At 38.8% G+C, this 22643-nt stretch overlaps 1 protein-coding gene across 6 annotated transcripts in view; it reads right to left on the bottom strand.

Annotated features, from left to right (window-relative positions):
• The window catches only part of LOC120726804 (CMP-N-acetylneuraminate-beta-galactosamide-alpha-2,3-sialyltransferase 1-like), a 92435-nt gene that overhangs the window by 12108 nt on the left and 57684 nt on the right, over window positions 1-22643 (bottom strand). For all 6 annotated transcript variants that reach the window (XM_040020759.1, XM_040020758.1, XM_040020760.1 and 3 more), the window contains one exon: window positions 3037-3216. In XM_040020759.1, the coding sequence (XP_039876693.1) occupies window positions 3037-3216 (180 nt within the window). The remainder of the gene's footprint in view (window positions 1-3036; window positions 3217-22643) is intronic.

Raw genomic sequence — 22643 nt, 5'->3', positions numbered from 1 at the left:
ATACATGGCAAACTACAATAAAGATAAAGATGTTTAATTAGAAAAAAGGTTAATCAAGGTTGTGGCCTCAGAGGCAGCATGTAGGGTATTTTTCAGGAGAGAATTTTTTGGCAACCCTCAGATTTATTCTTCATAAATAACCAAAAGAAAATGCAGCAAAGTGAAGAAAGAAAAAATGTTTACACTCAATTGTTAATAGAGGTTTCCTCTACTTGAACATAGTAGAAATTTGTTAAACTTATTAAATGGTAAAAAAAAAAATAGGAATAACATACATTCTTTTCGAATAGGGTAACACAAACTCTTGGCCTTTGCAAAGTAATTGTGCTTACATGTTTAGTCACCCATCCTAGCTGTCAGAAAAATCCTAAGTGTGTCTCATTTAAAGAAAGAAGATGGTACAGAGAAAAGTGTTTCCAGGAATTCAAGTGGGCACAGTGGGGGCAAAGACCCAGTCAAGAGGAGCCTGTGGGAAATAAATATGCATCCTTTTGATATTTGTCTGAAAATTCCTAAATATTTTAGTTGCGGACAGACCTGCAGCCTCCATAAACGTGCATTAGGAGACATGGCTGTCCTACAACAATATAGTCACTAAAGTGAAAGACAGGACTCTATTGTGAGAGAAAGGAGAGTCTCACAGATCCTATTTAAGATTCACATACGCAAAGCAAATTCAGTTTAATTAAATTTTATTCATCTAGTGCAAAATGGCCAGCCATCTGCTGCGACCACTATGAAGGTGGGAATCAACTTTTCAAGCCTTAAAAAACAGTTTTTCATGGACCCAGCAGATTTTCAAAGCCCCATTTAATTTAACAAGCTTAGAAAATGTAAAACAATATAAATAACTGATAATAACTCATATCTCCCACTTAAGATCTATTGGCTGTTGGGTTAATGCTGACATTACTCTCAGCAAAGTGAAATTTAATGATGCAGAATGATTGCTTTGGCAGAGTTGGAAGACAACTGCATATTTATGGGCAACATTTGTTTGGCTACTTGCACCATCTAACATGCTGGCGTGATTGAGTTATTGGCAGTAGCATTAATTGGCGGTGACTTCATTTTTTTTCCTGGATGTCCAGTAATCAAGCTAATGATTATGGGTCACTGGGGGTGAAACAACTGAAGGTGAAATTTACTGGAAAATTTCAAAGTGAGTGATTATCCTTGTTATGGCTATGTGACAAACAGCAATATTGAGCAAGTCTGATTGCTGTGACAATCTGGTATTTGAAGGATGTAAATGAATCTGGGAATGCTGCACATGAAGTATGCCTGATTATGCATTTGGGGCTTTTACATTTCCATGCTAGTGAAAATGTTTGAGCTGATTCCAGTGACAAATGAGATGGTAAATGAAGCAAATCACATCCAACTCGGAATAAAAGAGAATGTCTGTGAAGGTTCTCAGTCATCCAGGTCATCGTAGTCAAAGGAGATTGCAAAGAAAAGTGTCTGGACTTCTTTAAGTTGCTTGAAGACGTTTCGCCTCTCATCCGAGAAGCTTCTTCAGTTCTAAGGTCCCCACCATTTGACCTTAGAACTGAAGAAGCTTCTCGGATGATCTATGCTACATGAAACCTGTGTGGAAAAACATTTTTATTGTCTAGTTACACAATAAAAATAGACTAACTGAACTCTGTGTAACTATTGAGAATTAAACTCTATTTGACCTCATGGCTATGCTTACATGCTGGCACTGCCACAGTATGCTGTCATACAGTCAGCAGGCAGAACACAGTGGGAGTAGATGGGATGTGTTGTGTAGCAGGCATGCTGGAAAGGTCAAGCTGTGCCTGATATGTTTGCCATATGAGTGACGATTCATGGTGTAGCCAGCATATCAATCCTTGTATATTGTGTATGCTTGTGATACATGACATGATTTTTACTTTAAATAACAAAGACAAGAGTCGGTGGCTCTTTGTTCTACAGGGTGGGCCATTTATATGGATACACCGTAATAACATGGGAATGGTTGGTGATATGAAAGTCCTGTTTGTGGCACATTAGTATATGTGAGGGGGCAAACTCCTCAAGATGGGTGGTGACCATGGTGGCCATTTAGAAGTCGGCCATTTTGGATACAACTCAATAGGAAGTGTAGTATACATGGGATAATGCGAAGCAATTAACACCTCGCCGCCAGCTCCCAATCAGCAATCGTGTGGCCACGAGAAAATCAAACCTGTTTGAAATCCTGGTCCCCTCCTGTGAGGGTATTGCACTGCTGAAGCAGTGCCACGAGTCGATTTAACGCAACCTCTCACACTGCGCATGCGCAAACACAGAAATGGAAATGACAGAGACGGAGCAGAATGGCAGTGCAGCATGTGATCTGGACACAAGCGATGGAGGCCCAACTTGTAGAACTTTGGCAAGCCTTTTCGATGTGGCCTCACAAAACTATCACGACCGCAACAACCGAGAAAAGAGCTGGATGGACATTGCTGCTCAATTATGTTCTTCATTAGCAATTTAGCAAAGTTGATGGTGGTACGTGTGTGTGTGTCTGTGTGAGTGAAAGACAGAGAGGGAGAGAGAGACAGATTTTGTGTTATATATTAGCTATATAATATTTAGACGCAAATTTCGACGCACAGTGTGAGCACTCAGGTCGTATCAAAGCTTCGAGCCGTATAGCCGTATATATGCCCAGCTTTAGGCATGCAGAAGGTTCAAAGCACCATTTCTCCATTGATTTGGAGTTCACTGAAAAACATAGGATTTCTCAGGAAAAAAAAGAACTCTTTAGCTGCTAAATAGTGAATATGTTGCTGTTAAATTTGGCAGCAATTTGGTGGTGAACAGATGGAGCCTGTCCACCGCCTACAGGTGGAAACAGTAAAGATGAGAGCGGGTGAATTTAAACAAGTTGCTGCCCATAATATAAGATTAGTGAGAAGAATGACATTATGTTACAACTCTCTGTGGGTTCTTCACTGACAGTCTTTCACATTATGCATCAATATTTAATCCATTTTGAATGTGGAATTATAGATGAGCGCAGCTTTAATGTTCACTTACTGTTTAATAGTGCCAGTGGTCAGAGCACTAATAATCCACTGCAGATCCAGAGTCTTGAAAGGGATCAGCACCAGACTAGTAACATTGTCCAGGTCTATGGCACTTTCTGGATACATGACGTGATGAGTTGTCCTGCTGCCCACATCCTCCTCAAAACCACTGGTGGGAGCCTGGTTCATCCTGCAGAAATAGAAGAAGACTTTTCTGAGTTATTTGTCACACATTCTCTTTCCACTTTAGTGCTTTTGCCATCTTTGTCTTTTATTCGACAGTTCAAAGTGAGTTTTATTTCACCCACATGTTACAACGATGGAAACCATTTGGCTGCTGTTATGCGAATCCCTATAATCTTCAAAGGGTCTGTCTTATAGACCATGTGTTTAATTATCAAGATTCTCTCATGTCACCCAAACCACATGTCGCTGAGTCATACAAAACCAGCCATGATTGTGAGAGACAAAGACAACAATAAAAAGCACAATTTGTCCTGCTCTCCCGTTTTTGGGCATCCAGACAGTAATTTTGAGATCAACAATTACCACCTGGCAAGCATCCCTTTCATTATGTCAAACAATACTCTCTTAAACTGGAGCGGTAATTGGCAGGAACATAGCTTGACACTGGCAGTTGGTTTTGGTCAATGACAGAAAGTGACACAGAGGAAAGAGAAATCATGAAGCTGACCTCCTATGTAACTAGCAACGCCTTTTTGAGCGCTCTGGTCTGGGCAATATCATTTTCCTCATTACTGACTCTTGGGTGACAGAGATGTGATATTTTCAGACTGCTTCTTGAATCATTTTGACTCCTGGCAGACTAATTGTTTTTTTGTTTTTTTTCTTCTTCTTTTTGTTGCAGCTATTTATGGTTGACAAAAATGTTTGGGCTATTTGATGTTGCGACTTTTCATTTGAAATGACCTTGCACAAATTGAGACAGTGACAGTCTGGGTATAAAAGTAAAATTTAAGAAAGCGGTTGCAGCATCTGGAAAATATTTCCCGAGCGGATGATTGTTACTTTACTTCTAATTGGTGCTGAAATGCTTGGCCCAGGGCTTAAGATATTATATTATTTTTTATTTTAGACCGGATATGGTAGTAGAATATTTCAATTCTTTAGTGAATTTCAGGTATTTGAACATATAAAAATTGGAAATTCCCTCTTTTTTCTCAGAAAACCTTCTTTTAAAACCTCATGAACTTATTTTTAATTTGACATGGCAAATGATTTTGATCCTTAAATATCCCTCCATCCATCTTTAGCAACTTATCTGGTACTAGGTCACAGATGCAGCAGCCTAAGCCTCCCTTTCACATCAAACAGCTTATCTGGGGTCCATCCCAGGCCTCTTCCCAGTAGGACATGCCCAGAACACCTCACCCAGAGGTGCCCAGTTGGCATCATGCCTGAACCAGCTGGCTCCTATCCATGTGGAGGAGTAGCAGCTCTACTCTGAGTCCTTTTCAAATGACTTTACTCCTGCCTGTAAGGAACGGTCCAGCCAAAGATCCACAGTCAGGACGACAACAGCATTGTTTCCCCTGAATCTGAGTTTCAACTAATGGGTTGACTCTCTTCTCCAGTATACTAGCATCGACCTTTTTTCCTTCCCACTGTCGCCAAGTGTTTGCTCAAAGGTGGTTGTTTGACTGCTGGGTTTGCTCTGTATTATTGTAGGATGAGGTGACTGTTGCTGTGATCTGGCACTATTATCTAAAACTGAATTGAACTGATTTGAAACAACCCCCTTTTATTTATAGTACTGTATCACCCAGAGCCTGTCTTTGTCCTGTCTTCATCCACTCACCCCAGCCGGTTGAGGCAGATGGCTGCCTGTTCCTGAGTCTGGTTTTGCTGGGGGTTTCTTGCTGTTAAAAGGGAGTTTTTCTTTCTCACTGTTGCCATAGTGCTTGCCCATACAGGGTTATATGATTGTTAGGATATTCTCTGTTTTCTTGGTAATATTGTAGAGTTTTTACCTTACAATATAAAGGGCTTTGAGGCAACTGTTTTTGTGATTTGGTATGATATACATAAAAAATGAATTGAATTGCCCGTGTCCTTGTCTTGTAAAAAACACTCAACTTACAGGCAGCAAGCACACACACACAAAATACTATGAGAAGGCTGGATGATTATGCTACACATGGGAAACGTTTAGTAATGAGGTCAGCCAGTGTTTAAGTAGTTTCTAAAGCCCAAACGCTCGGGCATCAGGCTGCTCTAAAAATTCAGTTTTTAGCTTTTAACTTTTGAATCTGTATGATGTAAATTAGAATAGATTTGGTCGTCTCAGAGAGCTCGAGGTGGGATCATCAAAGGCACTACACACATACCATTAGATCATCTGTTTACATCGGGGAGCCAATCAGAAGAAAGTTCAGCTAAAGGGAAAGCAGCTAAAAAGGTTCGTTCTAAACAATGGATAAACTGAGGGGCTGCACCGAGACCTGCGGAAGCATCAATGAGAATAATTTTGAACTGTTATTCATGCAAAGCCATTGAGTCTAAGAATAAAGTATATGTAGCTGTAACTGTAAATATGTAATTGAACCATTAAGCCTTTTATAAAAAAGCATCAAACATTAAACAAGCTCATGAAAACGAAGACAGTGTTAATGCAACAGATGACAAAAGTAGCTGTGAAGCGGTAGGAATGGCAGTTACTCACAGAGGAGAGTGCTGTGTTACTAGTAATAAAGCTGCGGCACCAGATGTGACTGCGGTTATTAACAGCACACCACTGAATATTATGATACATAAAGCATTTAAACTACATAATATCTCCTTTCATATTAATACACCTACAGAACTCCTAAAGACACTGTTTAGCCTACTTTATACCTGACGTGACAGAAGAAGCATTGGTTTATTTTCTATTTGTAAGTAATGGTACCATTTCAGGGAAAAAACAGTCAGGTTTCAACAGCTGTTTGGTAGTCCTTTGTTACTTTGATGAGGTTCATGTATAACAAACTAGGTTTATGGCTCTGACTGAGCTCAAACTGTCGAGTATGGAAGAAGAGAAGCACTGATGATAGGCTTTATGGTGCAATATGTCACTAGAAAAAAAGCACTTTTTGACAGGAATACTTTGGTAGATTTCTTCCTTAATGGTAACTGCAGCATCTGGGAGTTTTAAAATTGCCCTACAAATGGATGCATCCCGTCGAGAGCAGATGAAAAAGTATGCCGAAGAGGGCCAAGCAACACCAAATAGTAAAATGTGAAGACTTCATTACTCCTGCAGTGCATTCAGATATATTCTTCATCTGCACCACATTACTTTGTGTTAGTACCTAAAGGTAACATTAGCTTTTCTTAGCCCTTAACTTACATCCCAGCTATTATGCAGGTGTTTGGGAGACAACTGGAATCAAGATTAGGCTTTAATAGAATTCGATGCAGATATTGTTCCTTTTCCACTGACACACAATAGGAAAACAGACCCTGCTCCATCTTCCCAGAAATAACTCCAACAGCAAACTATATCTAATTTAACATCTTACAAAACCAGTGCAGGCACTGTGAGGCACTTTTCTATCATCTTTCTCTCAATAGTAGAAAATTGCTACTCATTTTAAATAGAAGAATGGACGTGATTCGTCTGAAGACCTGCTGTGCACATAGAAAAGATGTGTGTAGATGTAAAAGATAGACGTAACCACTGGTGACATTATTCCCCACTTTGTAGACTTGTTAACGTTTTGGCTGCGTGGCATGTGTCGGTTTGTGACCATATTTGGAGGACAGGGTGGGGTTATCAGTCAGTCATCATCTTTAAATGGGAACTGACAAGTGGTTGTTAAAGGAACTGCAGTTTTTAGCACTTCTGTGTTGGCTTCATTTTTCAGCCTCTGCATACATGTTGCCATGCATCTCTACAGAGGTCAGTACTACATGAATGCAAATGTGTATGGGCACACAACAAGCCACCTTGTTGTGGGCTGCTCGCTCACTTAATGTTGTGGCGTGTGTGTGGAGTCAGCTATGTTAAGGAAGCAAATATATCAGACTGCGCTAATCAATATTCAACTTATGCTTCAACTACCCCTTTGGCACTGGAAATTTGCACCAGATGGGCTTGAAACAAACCAAAGCAGATGTAGTGGGCCTTTGAAAAGCCCATCTCATGCACAGGAAACCCACAAATACCCAGGAAAAGACAGAAGACATCAATGGGCAAAAAAAACGCCTAAAAAACGTATTTAATGGCTCTGACTGATATCTTTTTGAACCGATCAAACAATATTTAATATTCAGATCCTGAAGCAACATAGAGTTGCTTCAGGATAGATAGATTCAGGAAATTAGATTCAGGAAATTATAAAATGTCAACAGTGTTTTAAGGGAATGCATAAAAACAGGACACATAACTCATTCTCAGTGAAGGGAGGAAAATCAGAGAGGAAATCTTTTTATTTATGACAGATATCTTAAGTGGTGATTTATAGCAGAGGTGAATGAGGCTTATAAGTTTAAAAAAATAAATAAATGCAGTAATTTGAGCATCAACCGGCCTCACTCAAGTTAAGTGGCTCAAATCTAAGAGGCAGGTTGAAATGTGCATATATTTACAGGATTCATTTGAATTTTTTTCCGCCCCAGATGGTTTTCTGGAGTTGAAGCATTTCATTTCAAACAGGAGCACCGCGTGGGTTTAATACTGCAGCAAACCTGACAGTGTGGATTAACAGCTGCTTCGTGCTTATCAATTCATGGCATCGCAACTTATTGAATGTTTATTTATGGCTGAAATCAAACAGTGACTGAAAGTTTGTTGTCTGTGTGGTTCAGCGATGATCGGTTCATCTGGTGCCAGTTCCTAAAGATGTTATCAGGCAGTAAGTGTGGACCAAGCTAAGAAATGAACCCAACATGGAAGTGCCAGGCACTGCAGTTCCTCTAACAACCGCTTGAGGTGAGTCAGTCCTCACAGACCGTGCCTGCTACCTGTACCTGTGTACACACCCATACAGCTTGTGGATGTGGCTTGCTAATCAGTGTTGCTAATGTTAGCTGATATCTTGGAACTCCTCAGAGTAGTTTAAAGCTTGTGAGATCAATGGGAGAGCCACATTAGCCGGGAAGTCTGAGGGTCCTCTCCCTTGAGTTTTAAGCATCAGACACATTTCTTACATTCTAGTTATTTCGTATGCAGCATTTGAACACTTTTTTGCACAATTTTATAGCTTAAATGTCTAAAAAAATCAAAAATAACAGGGGCAAAATGCATCCATCCATTCTCTTCCGCTTATTCTTTTCAGCCCCTGGAGCTGGGATAGGCTCCAGGGGCTGGAGCCTATCCCAGCTGTCTTAGGGCAAGAGGCAGGGTACACCCTGGACAGGCCGCCAGTCTGTCGAAGGGCTAACACATAGAGACAAACAAACATTCACACATATGGGCAATTTAGAGTTTCCAGTTGACCTATCCCCACTAACTGCATGTCTTTGGAAAGTGGGAGGAAGCTGGAGTACCCATGCAAACATGGGGAGAACCTGCAAACTCCACACAGAAAGACTCCGGCCTGATGGTGGAATTGAACTCAGGACCTTCTTGCTGTGAGGCAACAGTGCTAAGTGCACGGTGCCAACTTTATCATCACTCTAGCCAAGAACCCAGAGTGATGATAAAGTTGAGTGCATGCCGACTCCAGCCGAGCAGCAGCAGCCTGAACTTGAACTGGTAACAAAGGCAATGATGGGCAGTCAGCCTCACAGCCTCCATTTCTATTTGTTCATGTTTTTACTGTAGAAATGACAGTAACGGTCATGGTAATATTTAATTGTGTAAATATAAAAAAAAACAACATTCTATGTGTGTCCTCGATTGGATGGGAATTTCTGCTGGTGCGTGGGACTGCAGCCTAAGATTTATATTGTTAACTGCTAATCATGTGACAGCATATTTCAGATCATTTTACAGAGTAGCGTGAAAGTAATGTAACAAGTAGTGTAACAAACTGCTTTCTCTGGAGTAATGTAATGTATAACTTTTACGAAAGGTAACAAGTAACGTGTAATACTTCCCTGCTTTTACGTAACGACCCCAACACTGGTCTAGGCTCAAGATATTATATTTACATTGTTACTGTACGTCTTCATATTTTCAGTCAAGACAACTGATAGCCTTGAGACTGAAACATCACTGGAATCAGATGGACTTCAGTTTGCACTCAGGCTAGAAGTGAAAACCTGCAAATGTGCAGGTCCCGGTCCATGAGTGTGTGGAATTGTATTTTTAAATTGTTTATTTACTTACTTAAAAAAGGATAAAAAGAGGAGTGTGAGGCTGATAAATGAATAATGACATCTTTAATATCAGGACTGTTTGCCTGCCGGCATGTGGTTGCACATTACTTGTCCAATTATTATGTATTTGCACCCAAAATGCTCACAGCCAAGAACCCCAGAGTTCCATAAGGCAGCCTGATGCTTACGGATCACGCAGCATGTAATAGCTGACTAACACTTTAAAGGTCACTGGTGTTTCAGAATCCTCTCTATTCTCCACATTGCTGCTGCTTTCCTTTGAAAACCCGAGTGTCTGTACATTTTTTAAAACCTAACAGTTAAGTTTCCACTGACCAATAATCGCAATTTACATTTTTATCGAATGAGTAAAGCTATGGGACCACGAATGAGGCAATAACTGAGATAAAAGAAGAGATGTCCCAGTGTCTTAAAGGACACCAATTATGCTCATTTTCAGCCCCATATTTTCTATTCTTGGAATAGCTGTGAATGACTCAGAATTAAAAAAAATAAAATAAATCTTGACCTTATGTCTGAAAGAAGTTGTTTCATCACCCCTTCCACTGCCTTTAAACCAGCTTCTGATTTGCTGCCCTGGTAAACAAAAGAGTTGAACAGTAGGTGGGAGGAGCCAAAGCTGTTTGCCTTAAAAACAACAGATATAAGAAATATCTGCTTTTTACTGACATCATTCAGAGCAATGAATAAAAAATAATGCAAATCTTTAAGTTGACACACATTACTTATAAACATCTGTCTGTATCTGACCTCTTTGTTTTACACTTTTTTATATGAGCAACCACTGTTGTCATTTGTAAGCATTTTCCAAGATAACATTTATTTTTACGCTAGTTGGAACATAAACACTGCATGCATAGAATAACCTGTCATATTTGATATGCTTGGAAGCATTTTCTTCGCTCCTGGAAGTTATATTTCTAACACCATCTGTACGATTGTAAAATCCACCCATAGATTACATTTCAGGATTCTCTGAGCCATATCTCTCCCTTATGATGTCTCTACAACAGTCTGGCACCGCCTGCTCGGTATAGTAAATAGCTTGCAGTTGTCCTGGAACGACAGCTGATATTATCTACCTGCCTTCTGAGCACGGTCTGATGTATAGCAGCAGTCTGCTCTGTGGACAAAGACACCCACAGAAAGCTTGGCTACTACAGTGTGAGCTTTTTATAGTTAAGTAGCAGGATGTTTCAATCAATTCTTCATCTAATAGGCATTCACCAGGACAGCCAACAACCATTAATGTCCTTTCCCTGACACAGCAAACACAGCCGTGCACACTCCCTCACCTCACCTCACACTTCTTGTTAAAGCAGCCCTCAACTTGTAGCACGTGCAAACACATAATGAGCACTCAGACTTGTTAAGTGAGCACTAACGAAGCCTCCCTCATCTTGTACATCACACTCGATGAGCAGTTATTAACCTTTGGATGGAAAAGTGATGGAATGGAAACTAACTATAAGCAAGAATAATCTTTTGACTGAATTACAACACAATTTGGGGGAAATGTTGAGGAATCTGCAGGATAGGTTATTGCACACATCCACCAGACCCACTATGACTTCATTCTTTCTCTCCGTTACACACACAGGCATTCACCTTCACAAGCACACACACACAAACCCATACATCTCCTCATTATCATACTCTGTGTGACAAGCTGAACTGCATCCCCTCAGAAGATACAGTATCTCCTTGTGTTTCTGTTGTAAATCTTTATGCGTAGCACAAAGTGGACAAAACTGGCTTTGCTTTATAAAAGCACGTTTCACATCCCAAATTAAATTTCTTGCCATTATATATACAGATTTTAGGGGATTCCTCTTTTTTCTTCATTCAGTTAAAATATAATCGGCTGCTAAATAATTAAAGATTGTATATACTGTATTATTGTTAGCATTAAATCATATATCAAAACAACCAATTTTGCAGTCTATTTAAGCTGCAAAGCATTTCGACCCCTCCATCACTCCATATTTCTTCTTTAATTTTCTTTCATATTTGGCAGAAAAAAACAACTAAACAGAATCTGATCGATCTACATTAAACTTCATCCTTTAGGAGTTCAGAGCTCAGCAAATAAATTTAAAGACTTTCAGCAAGCCTGGCTAATGAAAGCAGAGCTGGGTACAACTGAAGACTCAAAAAAGCCTTCTTGTCTTTTCCTTGACCTTAAGACGACAAAGAAAGATGTGGGGAATTCATAAGAGTATTGCTGTGCTCAGCTTCACTTATTCTTGTCTGGGTGTCAAATTTTATGATTGATATATTATTAGGGACCCTAAAGCTTCCCCAAAATAGGGAGAAATATTTTTTTCCCCAAAAATTAAAAAGTCGTGCAGTAGAGGGTTAATAATGTCACAGCAATTGTTTCTTACATGTAGCTGCTTTGTTAAAGCATAACTCAGATACTTGTCCCTCTGTCCATGTTGTTTTATGGCTGTATAAGCATTTTAGTAAGGCTTTCAACACTTGTGCTGAAAGACTGAGTATGACTGCATTTCACCGAATTAAAAAAGGCTCATTTATAAGCCCATGGTACAAAACACTTCACACAAGAAAAGAACTTCAGAACAAGCTAAGGTGAGCTGTTATTATGGCTTCCATGGAGATATTTTCAGGTCCCTTCATTCAGTTGGGAATCTAAGCAGAACTGACTACTCTTTCATGGTTCTTTCCAATCTTCATCCATCCATTGCTGGGTAGCAATCTAAGCAGACAAGCCCAGACCGCCTCTCCCCAGCTCATCTGAGGGTACACCAAGGTGTTCCCAAGCCAAACGAGGGATATAATCCTTGGTTGGTTTGACCTACTGGGACCTCCTCAGAAGGTCAAACCACCTTAGTTAGAAGGTAGATACCCAAACCACATCCACTGGCTCCGATGGATTTGAAGGAATAGCAGCAATATTCTGAACCCCTTCCAAATTGCCAAGCTCCATACCACATCTCATATCTGCTCTGATAAAAAGTGTTTGTGGCAGGGATGTGGTCTCGGGCCTGCTGCAGTGGAGGGGCGGTACTGTGAGCTCTCAGAGCGGTGCCGAGGTGTGGCAGAGAGGGCAGGTATGAGAGCTTAATGTAATGATCTTCTTCTTCTCTGTGTATATATAGTGACGGCGGAGACGGAGGAGGGGATGTGGAATGGAGCAGCTGTTACGGAGTGACTGGTACCGAAAACAGTTGCTATAACAAAATAAAACGGACTTGCACTTGCATGAACTCCTGTGTGTGTGTTGGGTCCCTATCACAGTGTTCCTTTAATTTTTATGCGCAGTATATTAGTCTTTGATTCATGTTTTTGTTGTACTTGTTTTCTGCTGTACTCTGAATATCATATAAAACTTTCTGAAACTGTTCACCAATTTTTTTCTTTTTAAAAGGTTCAAAATTTCTTTGAACAAGTCAAACACCAATCCCAAAGTGTACCACAGACTGAAGTACAGATTCTGCAGCCCAGCATAGTTACAAAAAACAATAACTCAGAGTCTAATTAACATCAGTTACAGTGGACCCACAACAGCTGTTTTGCATGTCAACCTCACCCCAGCACATTACCGCACAGCTGTGCCCTCTCTGAACCGGATTCATCAACACTGGAGAGCAACTGAAAAATAAGCATCCTGCAACCCCTGGCCTCCATACTGACGCTTCCTGGAGATGAGTCCCTGAGACAGCTGCAATAGATATGCAAATTAGATACCAGAAGGTCCTCTGATTTATGGTTTTTCCACAAAGAGGAATGTTATGTGTACTTTTGTTTCCAGGTCACCAAAAAGTTTGCCTGAATAAGTTAATTTACAGCCAGCAGTGTTTCATCAGGAAGTGTGCTGGGACATCAAACTTATGTAGCTACAAAGTAGTCCTGGGGGCTTCACACGTGGGGCTCAGCATTCCCAGCATCATTCCTGATGGGTGTGCTACTAAGTAGTAGGTTTTAAATCAGCTGCTGGTGCTTTCACCTGCATTTAACAGCACTCATAAACACCAGGATGAACCCCTCCTTTATTGGACAGACGCAGTGAAGAGTGACAGGAAAGCGGAGGGAGACATGCGGCAAAATGGTCGGGTTCAAACCCAGGCCCGCTCATCCCAGTGAGCTAAACCGGCAGATGTGGCAGCTGTATCAAGGGCCTGGGTGAGGAGTGACTTGGTGCAATTATTACTGAATTCTTGAATTGTATTTTTTATTGTGTGGTGGTAAAGATAAATGACCAGGGCTGCTGCATCTGTGAAAACAGGAGGTGATACACGGGAGACTGAGGAAGGCACTGGGGAGTTTCCAGTATAAAAAGACAAAACCTACTTAACCAAGACTGAATCACAGTTTACTTCATTCATATACAGAGATAAATCTTTTTGTTGACCTCACTTAACAGATATCTGAGGATAAATGCCAGCTGAACATATAAAATGGTATTGAGTAATAATATCTGCTTAGTTCACTCTGCTGTTTTCTTAAATGTTCATTAAAGTTTTTTCAAGTTGTCGTGTGATATTTGGATTATCTGAAAGTTTTCTCTGGGATTCCCAGAACTGTCATGGATGAGTCTGCTTTGACTACCACCAACCTCAAGCAAATTAGAAACTGCCAACTTGAGGGTGTGTCTATCAAAAAAGAAAAAGACAAGCAAACATCAGTTGACACACAAAGCAGAAGATAAAAATGTATATGAAGAATATGAACAATATGGAGGCTGCATCACCTTTCAACAGCTTGAATTTTCTCCTCAAGTTTCAAATGTTTTGGGAAAAATGTTGTCAGAAAAGGCCAATGCCGATCCCAGCACTTATCATTCGAATCCAGAAAAGCTCCAAAGGTGAGCCTTCTGCTTGCTGTGGTTAGCTTTTTACGGAAGTGAATGAAACAGTGCTAACACAGCATTTGCACAACAATGCCCTCTTATTCAGTAATGACACAAGGGAGACATTATCACTTTTTGTGTTGCTATATCAGAAAATGAACACAACAACACTTACTGAGGGGAATATTGCTGCCAGGATGCATCCTACTACTGTAGCGTGGGAGTTGAAAGTATATCCCTTTTTTCCGTGTGTTTTAAGATATTTAAAACAAATGAAATGATCTGTTCTTGCTGCAAATGTCTTCAGGCACCTCTTATTTTTTCTTATTTTGCTTCCAAAGAGACATATTTTCCTGTCATTTTGAAAGTGGTCTTTCTGAACCAGGTTTTCTGAAGCCAAAGTTTTTTGTTTGTTTTTTACAGTCTAAGGAGCCTTGGAAAGAAAAGCACTTGGACTTCCATAAGTTTCCTTGAAGACGTTTCACTTCTTGTCCGAGAAACTTGATTTGATTTGATAATACTTTATTCATCCCGAGGGAAATTGGGTTAAGGCTGCCAGCCGTGCCAGCGCCATCTTACCCTTCCGACCATACATACATTACACAAACATCACATGGGGTTGACAGGTCAGAGAGGTATAACAATGGAAAGTGCACAACATGAGGAAAGACGAGAAATAATCCTAAAGACCCTGTTAATATAGTCCACGCATAGCTGGATGCAACACGATCAGTCAAGAGCCCAGACCTCAAAGTTATTGAATCAATGTTGGATCATCTTGACAGAGAACAGAACAACAGCCAGCAAATATCCAAAGAAGAGCTTTGAATGTCCTTCAGGAAGTCTGGATAACTCAAAGAAATGACAAGAAAGCTTGCCTAAGAGTTCAGACTGTTCAGACAGACAAATATTGACTTTCACGTTTATTAAAATAGTAAAAACTCTGGTTTTAAATTGTACACTGTATGTCCATTTATGTTTGCACATGTTCCCCTTAACAGCTATACCTATTTCCAGTTTACCTTCCAAATACAAAGAAATGAGGGATGGCTTAACATTTTCGTACTATACTATACATTCTGGTGACCCATCATTGAAACACTTAGTATCAAATATTCTTTGCTGATCACTGTACATCAGGGTATATGCAAAAAAAACGAAAGAAAAAAAGATGATCATGACCCGATCAAGTGAATTTCATACAGCAAATCTAAATTTCCTACAGTGCCCTGGTGGCACTCATTTGTAGTGTGACGTAGCCTGAGTAGCAATCAAGCCAGAGACCTCAATTGTTCTTTGCCTCACAATAACACAAAGGTCCACTGAGCCAAGGACAGCACTGATTGCAAAGTGGATTGGGTGCCCATGAAAATAAAGTCTTTAATGGAAATTTTAGGAAAAAATAATCTTTGAAGGCACCACTCTCATTGTGCAGTAATAATAACCAGGAGGAGGAGGAATAATGGAAGGACTAGCTTTTAATACTAGATCTTTGTTTGAACTTTAAACTACTGATTACCAACACCAAAGTGCAGCTTATTTATCCTTAGACAGGGTTAAGAGGCATCACATGGAGCTTTCTGGCCATTCATCAGCCCCCAGGAACATATCAATATCTTAATGAGTCTCTCACTGAGAAAGGCAACCCCCCCCCCCACACACACACACAACTTCTTTCTTATAAACAAGTATATAAACAAAGAAAAAGATTGAGAGAAGACCGAAGAGAAGCAAAGCGAGAAAGCATGTGCATTACTTGTGTTAAAATCCCAGTTTTAAAGCCAATTTCATCCAGAGACTTTGAGTCACAAATGCCTGCCTATTACATCTGCTGGCTGCAAGATCCATCTTAATGAAGTTATTTGCAAGGGCTTACATTATCATGTCGACTATAAGCTTGACTGATCCTCAATTCAGCAGAGTAAATAAAAATGATGAGACAATCATACATCCCAGACAGACTACTTCTATTTCAAATGAAATATGCTAGTGTACCCGCAGAGCATACAGACTACTAAGAGAATGCAATTGCTGATAGTCTCTGTTCAGACGTGCCTCGAGTGATTAGACTTTTTATAAAAATAAATTCCCAGGTTTTGTATGTGTTATAGTGGTTATTCTGGTATAGATTGACTAACATCATGACTTATCCCAATACCACCTCTAGAAATATTGAAAAGATGACTTTACCAGACAAGAAACAGCACAAAAGTTCTTTAAAAAGTGCTGGTTGATTTTGAGAGCCATATGTCACCAGTGAGCGGAGTGCTAACTAATGCTAGCAAGCAGTGACTAATTATTGAAAAACGAGCATCACAAACTTCTTGAACAGGCTTCACCACATATTATTGGACATATTATTTGCCAGCTAATTTCAATGTGCTTCAAGGATCAGTGTGTTGTGCATTCAGAGATGCTATTGTACTTTAGTTGTAAGAAGTGCTAATTTCTGTCGAGCTGATAGGCAACAAAGCATTTTTCCCCCAGAGAACTGCCTCTCACTGGATGTCTTCTGTTTTTTGGGACTTTAGAAATGGATGTGCATTAAAATCCCAGTCAGCAATTTCTGAAATACTCAGATAATACTCTGGCACCAGCAAGTATGCCAAATTCATTGGAATAAGGGGAAGAAAGGTAATTTAAGTCACTTGAATCCCCTTTTACCTTGCATCCTGTCGATGCTCAGTTTGAACATCAGCAGGTTGTTTTGACCCAAATGGCCTAAATCCACTGAGCAGCAGCCACGTGATTGGCTGACTAGATATCATGTTAATGAGCAGTTGAACAAAAATTGTGTGTTCCCATATGTGGATAGACCTGCTATTGTAGCCAGTGCCATGTGGCTAGTTTTTGGAACTTGGTTTCTAATTGAATATGATGTATGCTAAACTTTTACCTGTTAACTAATCTATCCAGTTTTTCTCCTGAAAACTGCACAACGGGTTATATGAATTCAAAATGAGGTCATAGAGACAATTTTTACACTTTACCTTTCAACCAAATTTAGCAATAAAGGGATGTCTTTTTAAAGGTCAAAGCTGATGATCTTTAATCCAGAAAATAACTTCCATGGACATCTGATGCTTGGTGACTTTTTGTTTTTGTTATTTTCCTCTCCACTTAGTTGCCATTTTTAACTGTGTCTCTTGTATTTCTATTCAGCTATTCATGAAAGTATTAATTTGTAATTATAGTTCCTCACCTTTATGCTGCCCTTTCCATTACGCTTTCCATTAAGTTTTGTCTGGTGTTTGCCCCTTATTACTCTCCCTTATCTCTACTACAGTGCAGGACAGATGAAATGTGATTCCACTATTTGTGTCTTCACCTCCATAAAGTTAGCTGTATTTTTACATTTACTAGATAAAAACATTGACTTTGTGTCTAAAATGTCCTTATCTGCAGATACAAACTGGAATTGAGCATAGTGTAACACTGTAACATTCCCTAAGACAAGCTGAAAACAAAAAAACCATCTTGAATGAAATTTTAATAATTACAGTGACTTACTGGTGCTTCAACAGCATATCTCTTATAAGATTTCATCATTCAAAAGCCAATGAGCTCACTATTGTCTGTCAAAGGAAAATGCACAGCTCTTTTTATGAGTCAAATCTATTTTTTAATGAAATCTGCTGAGCAAACAAGAGGCTTTAGCAGATACGCCAGTGCCATTCAATATTCATAATAGTCTGTGAAGGAGGCTTTAGAGGATCTGAGTGAACTGAACTGTGGATATTTGGAATCCTTTGTTTTCAGCCTGCTCGTTCTTACTGGACAGTGCTCCCAACGAGTGTCAGCCACTGCTTTAGAAATTTGCAAATAGACGTCAGTCCAATCAGCGCAACAGTTTATTTCAGGTTTGTAAAAAAAAGAAAAAGAAAAGAAAAAATGTATGTACCCCTTAGTGGTCCCTTTCCTATTCACTGTTGTTGTGACCTTTTGGCTCAGCACCACAGCTTCCAACCAAGCATGACTGAAAATGTGACGCTCAGCCTACAGTAAATAAAAAGACAGCAAACATTTTCAAAGCATACGTCTAGAGGAAGCTCTTCTGCTAATAGCAAAGTAATAACGCTTGTCTTGCTGCTGTCCTGTCATTCTATAATTGAATTGGTTGACAGTATCATGCTGCTGCCATGGAGGGGGCTGCCAGAGAAGATAAGTGCAATAATATGGTTTTATATAGAGGCAAAATGTCATAGCAGGTTGGCAAAGCCATGCTGGGTTGAATTAAAAGCCTTGTAAGAATAATGCAAGAAATTTGCTTTTGGATATTTGCTTAATGGTTAATCTGTTGATATGACCATCATGCTGAATAGATTATCTATCTGTTTGCTATCGATCATAACTGAGTGCTTGTCCACAGAATTGGGCTAATGTTTGTCCCTGCTCCTCTAAAAGCATCCAATTTTTTTCAGGCTCAGGTTACTATATTTAGTTTTAAAATGTCACTTCAATTTGAAGTAGTAATAGACTTTCCAAAAATCACCCTGTATTAACAGTGGGCCTTATTTACTCTCTGCTTTCTGTGTGAAATTGATCCATTACAGTGTCCTAAAAAGTGACAACTGCACATTATTCAAAAAAGAATGAAAAGCTAATCTCAAATGCAGGTCTTATCTTAAAAACATTGTATATATATACAATGTTTTTAAGACAAGAAAATGTGGTATGTTTTTATATATAAAAGACACCACAAAAGCCCCGCCCTATGAGTCTCAAAAAAGAAGCCAATTGCCAAAATCTGCAGTTGCTCTAATGGCCACTTGAGGCTGGCTCCATAAGTGAGACAGGCCCCATGTAATTCCATGTTGAAATTCAGCCATGAAATTAATATGTTTGCAGCCTCGTCCTAAAAAGAGTTTTGGTAATTAATGTTACTACATTACTTAATAAACATTAGTAACTCTGTAACCACTGTTCCCTTTGCTGACAACTGTATCAACTGTATAAATAATATCAGATTAATCAACTAGTTCAGGCCTAGCTAACAAAAATATGTGGCTCCAGTAATTTAGTGGTTAGCATTTACTTGGCAAGCAAAAGCTGGGTTTAATTCTAGCTTGACACAAGTCTCCCTTGGGATTGTGTCTGGTATACAAACATGTGGAACTACATGCTGTGGTGACCCCTGGTGGCAAGGGTGCAGCTGAAAGTTACTTTTTATCTGAATAATATGGTCTTCTTTTAGGCAAAGTTTGCACCTTGTCAACGAAGTTAGGTAGAACTTGCTCAGTTAGCAACCCACCCTCTTTTCTAGATGTGGTGACACTTGGGTCTAAAAAGCTAATATGGCTAACACTGAGGTTTTAAAGGTGGACTCTAGAAACTATTGGCTGAAACCACAACAGTAATGCTCATCTTTTGGGTATAGCCTATAGTCCCTCCTCATGCTATTCATAAAAACTATATTTGTCTGGCAAAACTCAAATGGACCATCACATCAGATGGAAAATGGACATAGTGGGCCTAACCGTAACACCTTGTAGCTAGGATAGGCTCCAGCCTGCCCATCCCCTTAACCCTGATCAGGATAAGCAGAAGAGAATAGACAGATGGATGTATGCGTTAAGTGTGGCTTATCAATTACTATGTTTTAGAAGAACATAAACTATTTCTATCCATTGTTATTTTTATATCCTTATATCCATTAAAGTAACTTGAAATATTTATCTAGAGTTCATGCACGTTATTTTGCACTTTCTGTGGCACTGGCTGTAATTTTAAACAAGCACAGACATACCAGGCCACGCTTATTTGCTCTTTATTCCAAATTATTCTCCCTTCTCTTCCCTATTTGTGAACTATAAAACAGATGAAATGTGATTCCAAGTCTTTGTCTAAAATGTACTTCTTATCTGAATTCCCACACCAACAGGAAGTGGACTTTTGTGGACTGGTGCATTTCAGAAAGATAAGACAACCCCACCCCAAACAAAAAAACAGAGGTTTTAGTGATCATGTGCATCGGCTTATCAATTATACCGCCTTAGAAGAACAAAAACTGTCTGTGAAAGGAAGATGCAAAGGCTGCTTTTATGACTCAAATCTATTTTCCACTTCAATCTGCTGAACAAACAAGAGGCTCTAGCAGACAGGCCAGTGCTGTTCAATATTCATAATAATCCATAAAGGAGGCTTTAGAGGATCTGGGTGAAATGCATTGTTTTATTGTTTTTTGGGTTTTTTTTTACCCTCTGCTTACTGTTCACTAATCAATTCTGATCTGATATAAAACATTTAGTAGGTATGGTATTTAATAAAACTATTTCACAATCTGTAGTGCAGACATTATTGTTCAGAAAAAAAAAAATTTGAATACTGATGAAGTTTTATCTCTTGTAGTTGCAGAGGATAATTCCGATGCAGACTGTAACAGCCTTCAGAGTTGTTAAATACTATTCTGAGAACTCCCTCTAGATAATACAAATCCACTCTCGAGGAATATACATTTCCCACCCCTGCAGCCTTTAGCTTAATCTGAGTCAGAGCTCAACAAGTCTCATTCAAATCCAAACTGCAAATTGATAAAACAGAATCAGGACATAGCAAGGGCTTCAGTTTGGCATCAATGTTATAGTATTTGTTTAATTGTTTTATGTTTTGTGCCAATTGAAAAGTTGAAAACACATTTGAAGCAAGGTTTTGTCTTTAAGTGGTCATCCTCATCTTCTTCAAGTCATCTTTTAAATTTTGGTGTTAATCTGCTTTAAAAAAACAAGCTGTACTACACTTCAGTCTTCAGATATAATTAGATTAGATTAGATTAGTAATTTTATTTCAACATGTGAACAATATACAAGTACATTTAGAAAAGAAATAAGAGAGAAAAAAAAATACTATACAAATTACATACAAAAAAAACATTCTGATTAATTTACATGTTGAAAGGGAGTGGGAAGAAGTATACACTTATTTAATCCCACCCCTTTGCCATAAATTATCAGTGAATATTTAGTCAGCTTCCTTACTGATATAATTTGTAATAAAAATAGTGAACAGATTTCTGATATACTATATACTATAATATCACATCATGAATTTTTTGTTTGTTTGTTTGTTTTTAAATAGAGACATTCACTTAATTTAAATATTTTCCTTTTCTTTATAGATCGAGAAGATCATATTTTTATAACTCTTTTTGAACAGTTTTATGTTTGGACATTGCTTTAATTCCATATTCAGTTTGTTCCATAGTTTCACTCCATGAACAGAAACACAAAAGCCTTTTCTTGTAGTACGTACCTTCATTGTTTTGAAGTTACAGAAACCCCTTAAATTATAACTTCCTTCTTTCAAAAAAAACATACTCTGAATATTACCTGGCAGTTCTTTATTTTTTGCTTTGAATAGAATTTGTGCTGTTTGGAATTTCACTATATCGTCAATTTTCAATATTTCAGACTGCAAAAATAGTGAGTTTGTATGTTCCCTATAACCTGCATTGTGGATGATTCGAATTGCTTTTTTTTGAAGAGTAAAAAGTGAATGTAATGTGGTTTTATAGTTATTGCCCCAGACCTCTGCACAATAGCTTAAGTATGGTGAAACCAGTGAACAGTAGAGAATATGAAGTGATGTTCTGTCGAATACCTGTTTTGCCTTGTTTAGTACTGCAATTCTTCGTGATACTTTGGAATGAATATATCTTACGTGAGCTCTCCAGTTAAGTTTTTCATCTATTATTACCCCCAGAAATTTATTTTCACTGACTCTTTCAATATCAACACCATTTATTTGAATCTTTGCATTTGTATTTAAACTACTATTTCCAAATAACATCAGTTTAGATTTATTCAAATTTAATGATAATTTGTTTTTATCAAGCCAGAACTTCACTTTACTTATTTCATTAGTCATATCCTCCAATAAATTCTGCAGATCATCACCAGAGCAAAAAATGTTTGTATCGTCAGCAAAGAGAACCATTTTTAATACTTTGGACACTTTAACTATCAATTAGATTTTTCTCCTAAATTGTTTAAGAATGCAATCAGTGACTTCTCTACTCTGGAGAAACAGCATCAACAAAGTCTGAGCGAGCATGTTTTTTAACCCTTTCATGTACATTCTTGTCATTTATACCTCAGAGAGCAAACTCTGTTGTTTTTTATCTATTCAAATTCCTTCTCTGCTCTGCTGTAATTGATATGCGAGAACACAGAGAGCAACAGACTCTTCTTCTGTTTCTCATCACCGCAAGGCACGGGAGAAACATTATAATATTCAACCTGCATGGTTTTTATCTCCTGCATTGTTGAGGCAATTTACTCAAATGGTTATCTAACCCAGAATGAGGATGTGGGACAGTCAAATCTCTAGCCCCACCTTTCTTTCTGGAAAGCTTCATGGCAGAGCATAAATGTGTGAGTGAGACAGGACTGATGAGTGCAGTCGGCAAATCAAATACAGAGAGAGAGATATGAGTCATGAGAGAAATCAGTGAAATAAAAACTAAGTGCATCTACTCTTTTAAAACAAGATCACAAAGACACATACTTTATGTGTGCCAAATA

The sequence above is a fragment of the Simochromis diagramma genome, unplaced genomic scaffold (assembly GCF_900408965.1).
Source record: "Simochromis diagramma unplaced genomic scaffold, fSimDia1.1 OVJJ01000753.1, whole genome shotgun sequence".
Classification (NCBI taxonomy): Eukaryota; Metazoa; Chordata; class Actinopteri; order Cichliformes; family Cichlidae; genus Simochromis; species Simochromis diagramma.
Note: the sequence above shows the minus strand (reverse complement) of the source record. Positions and strands in the feature narration are given on the sequence as shown.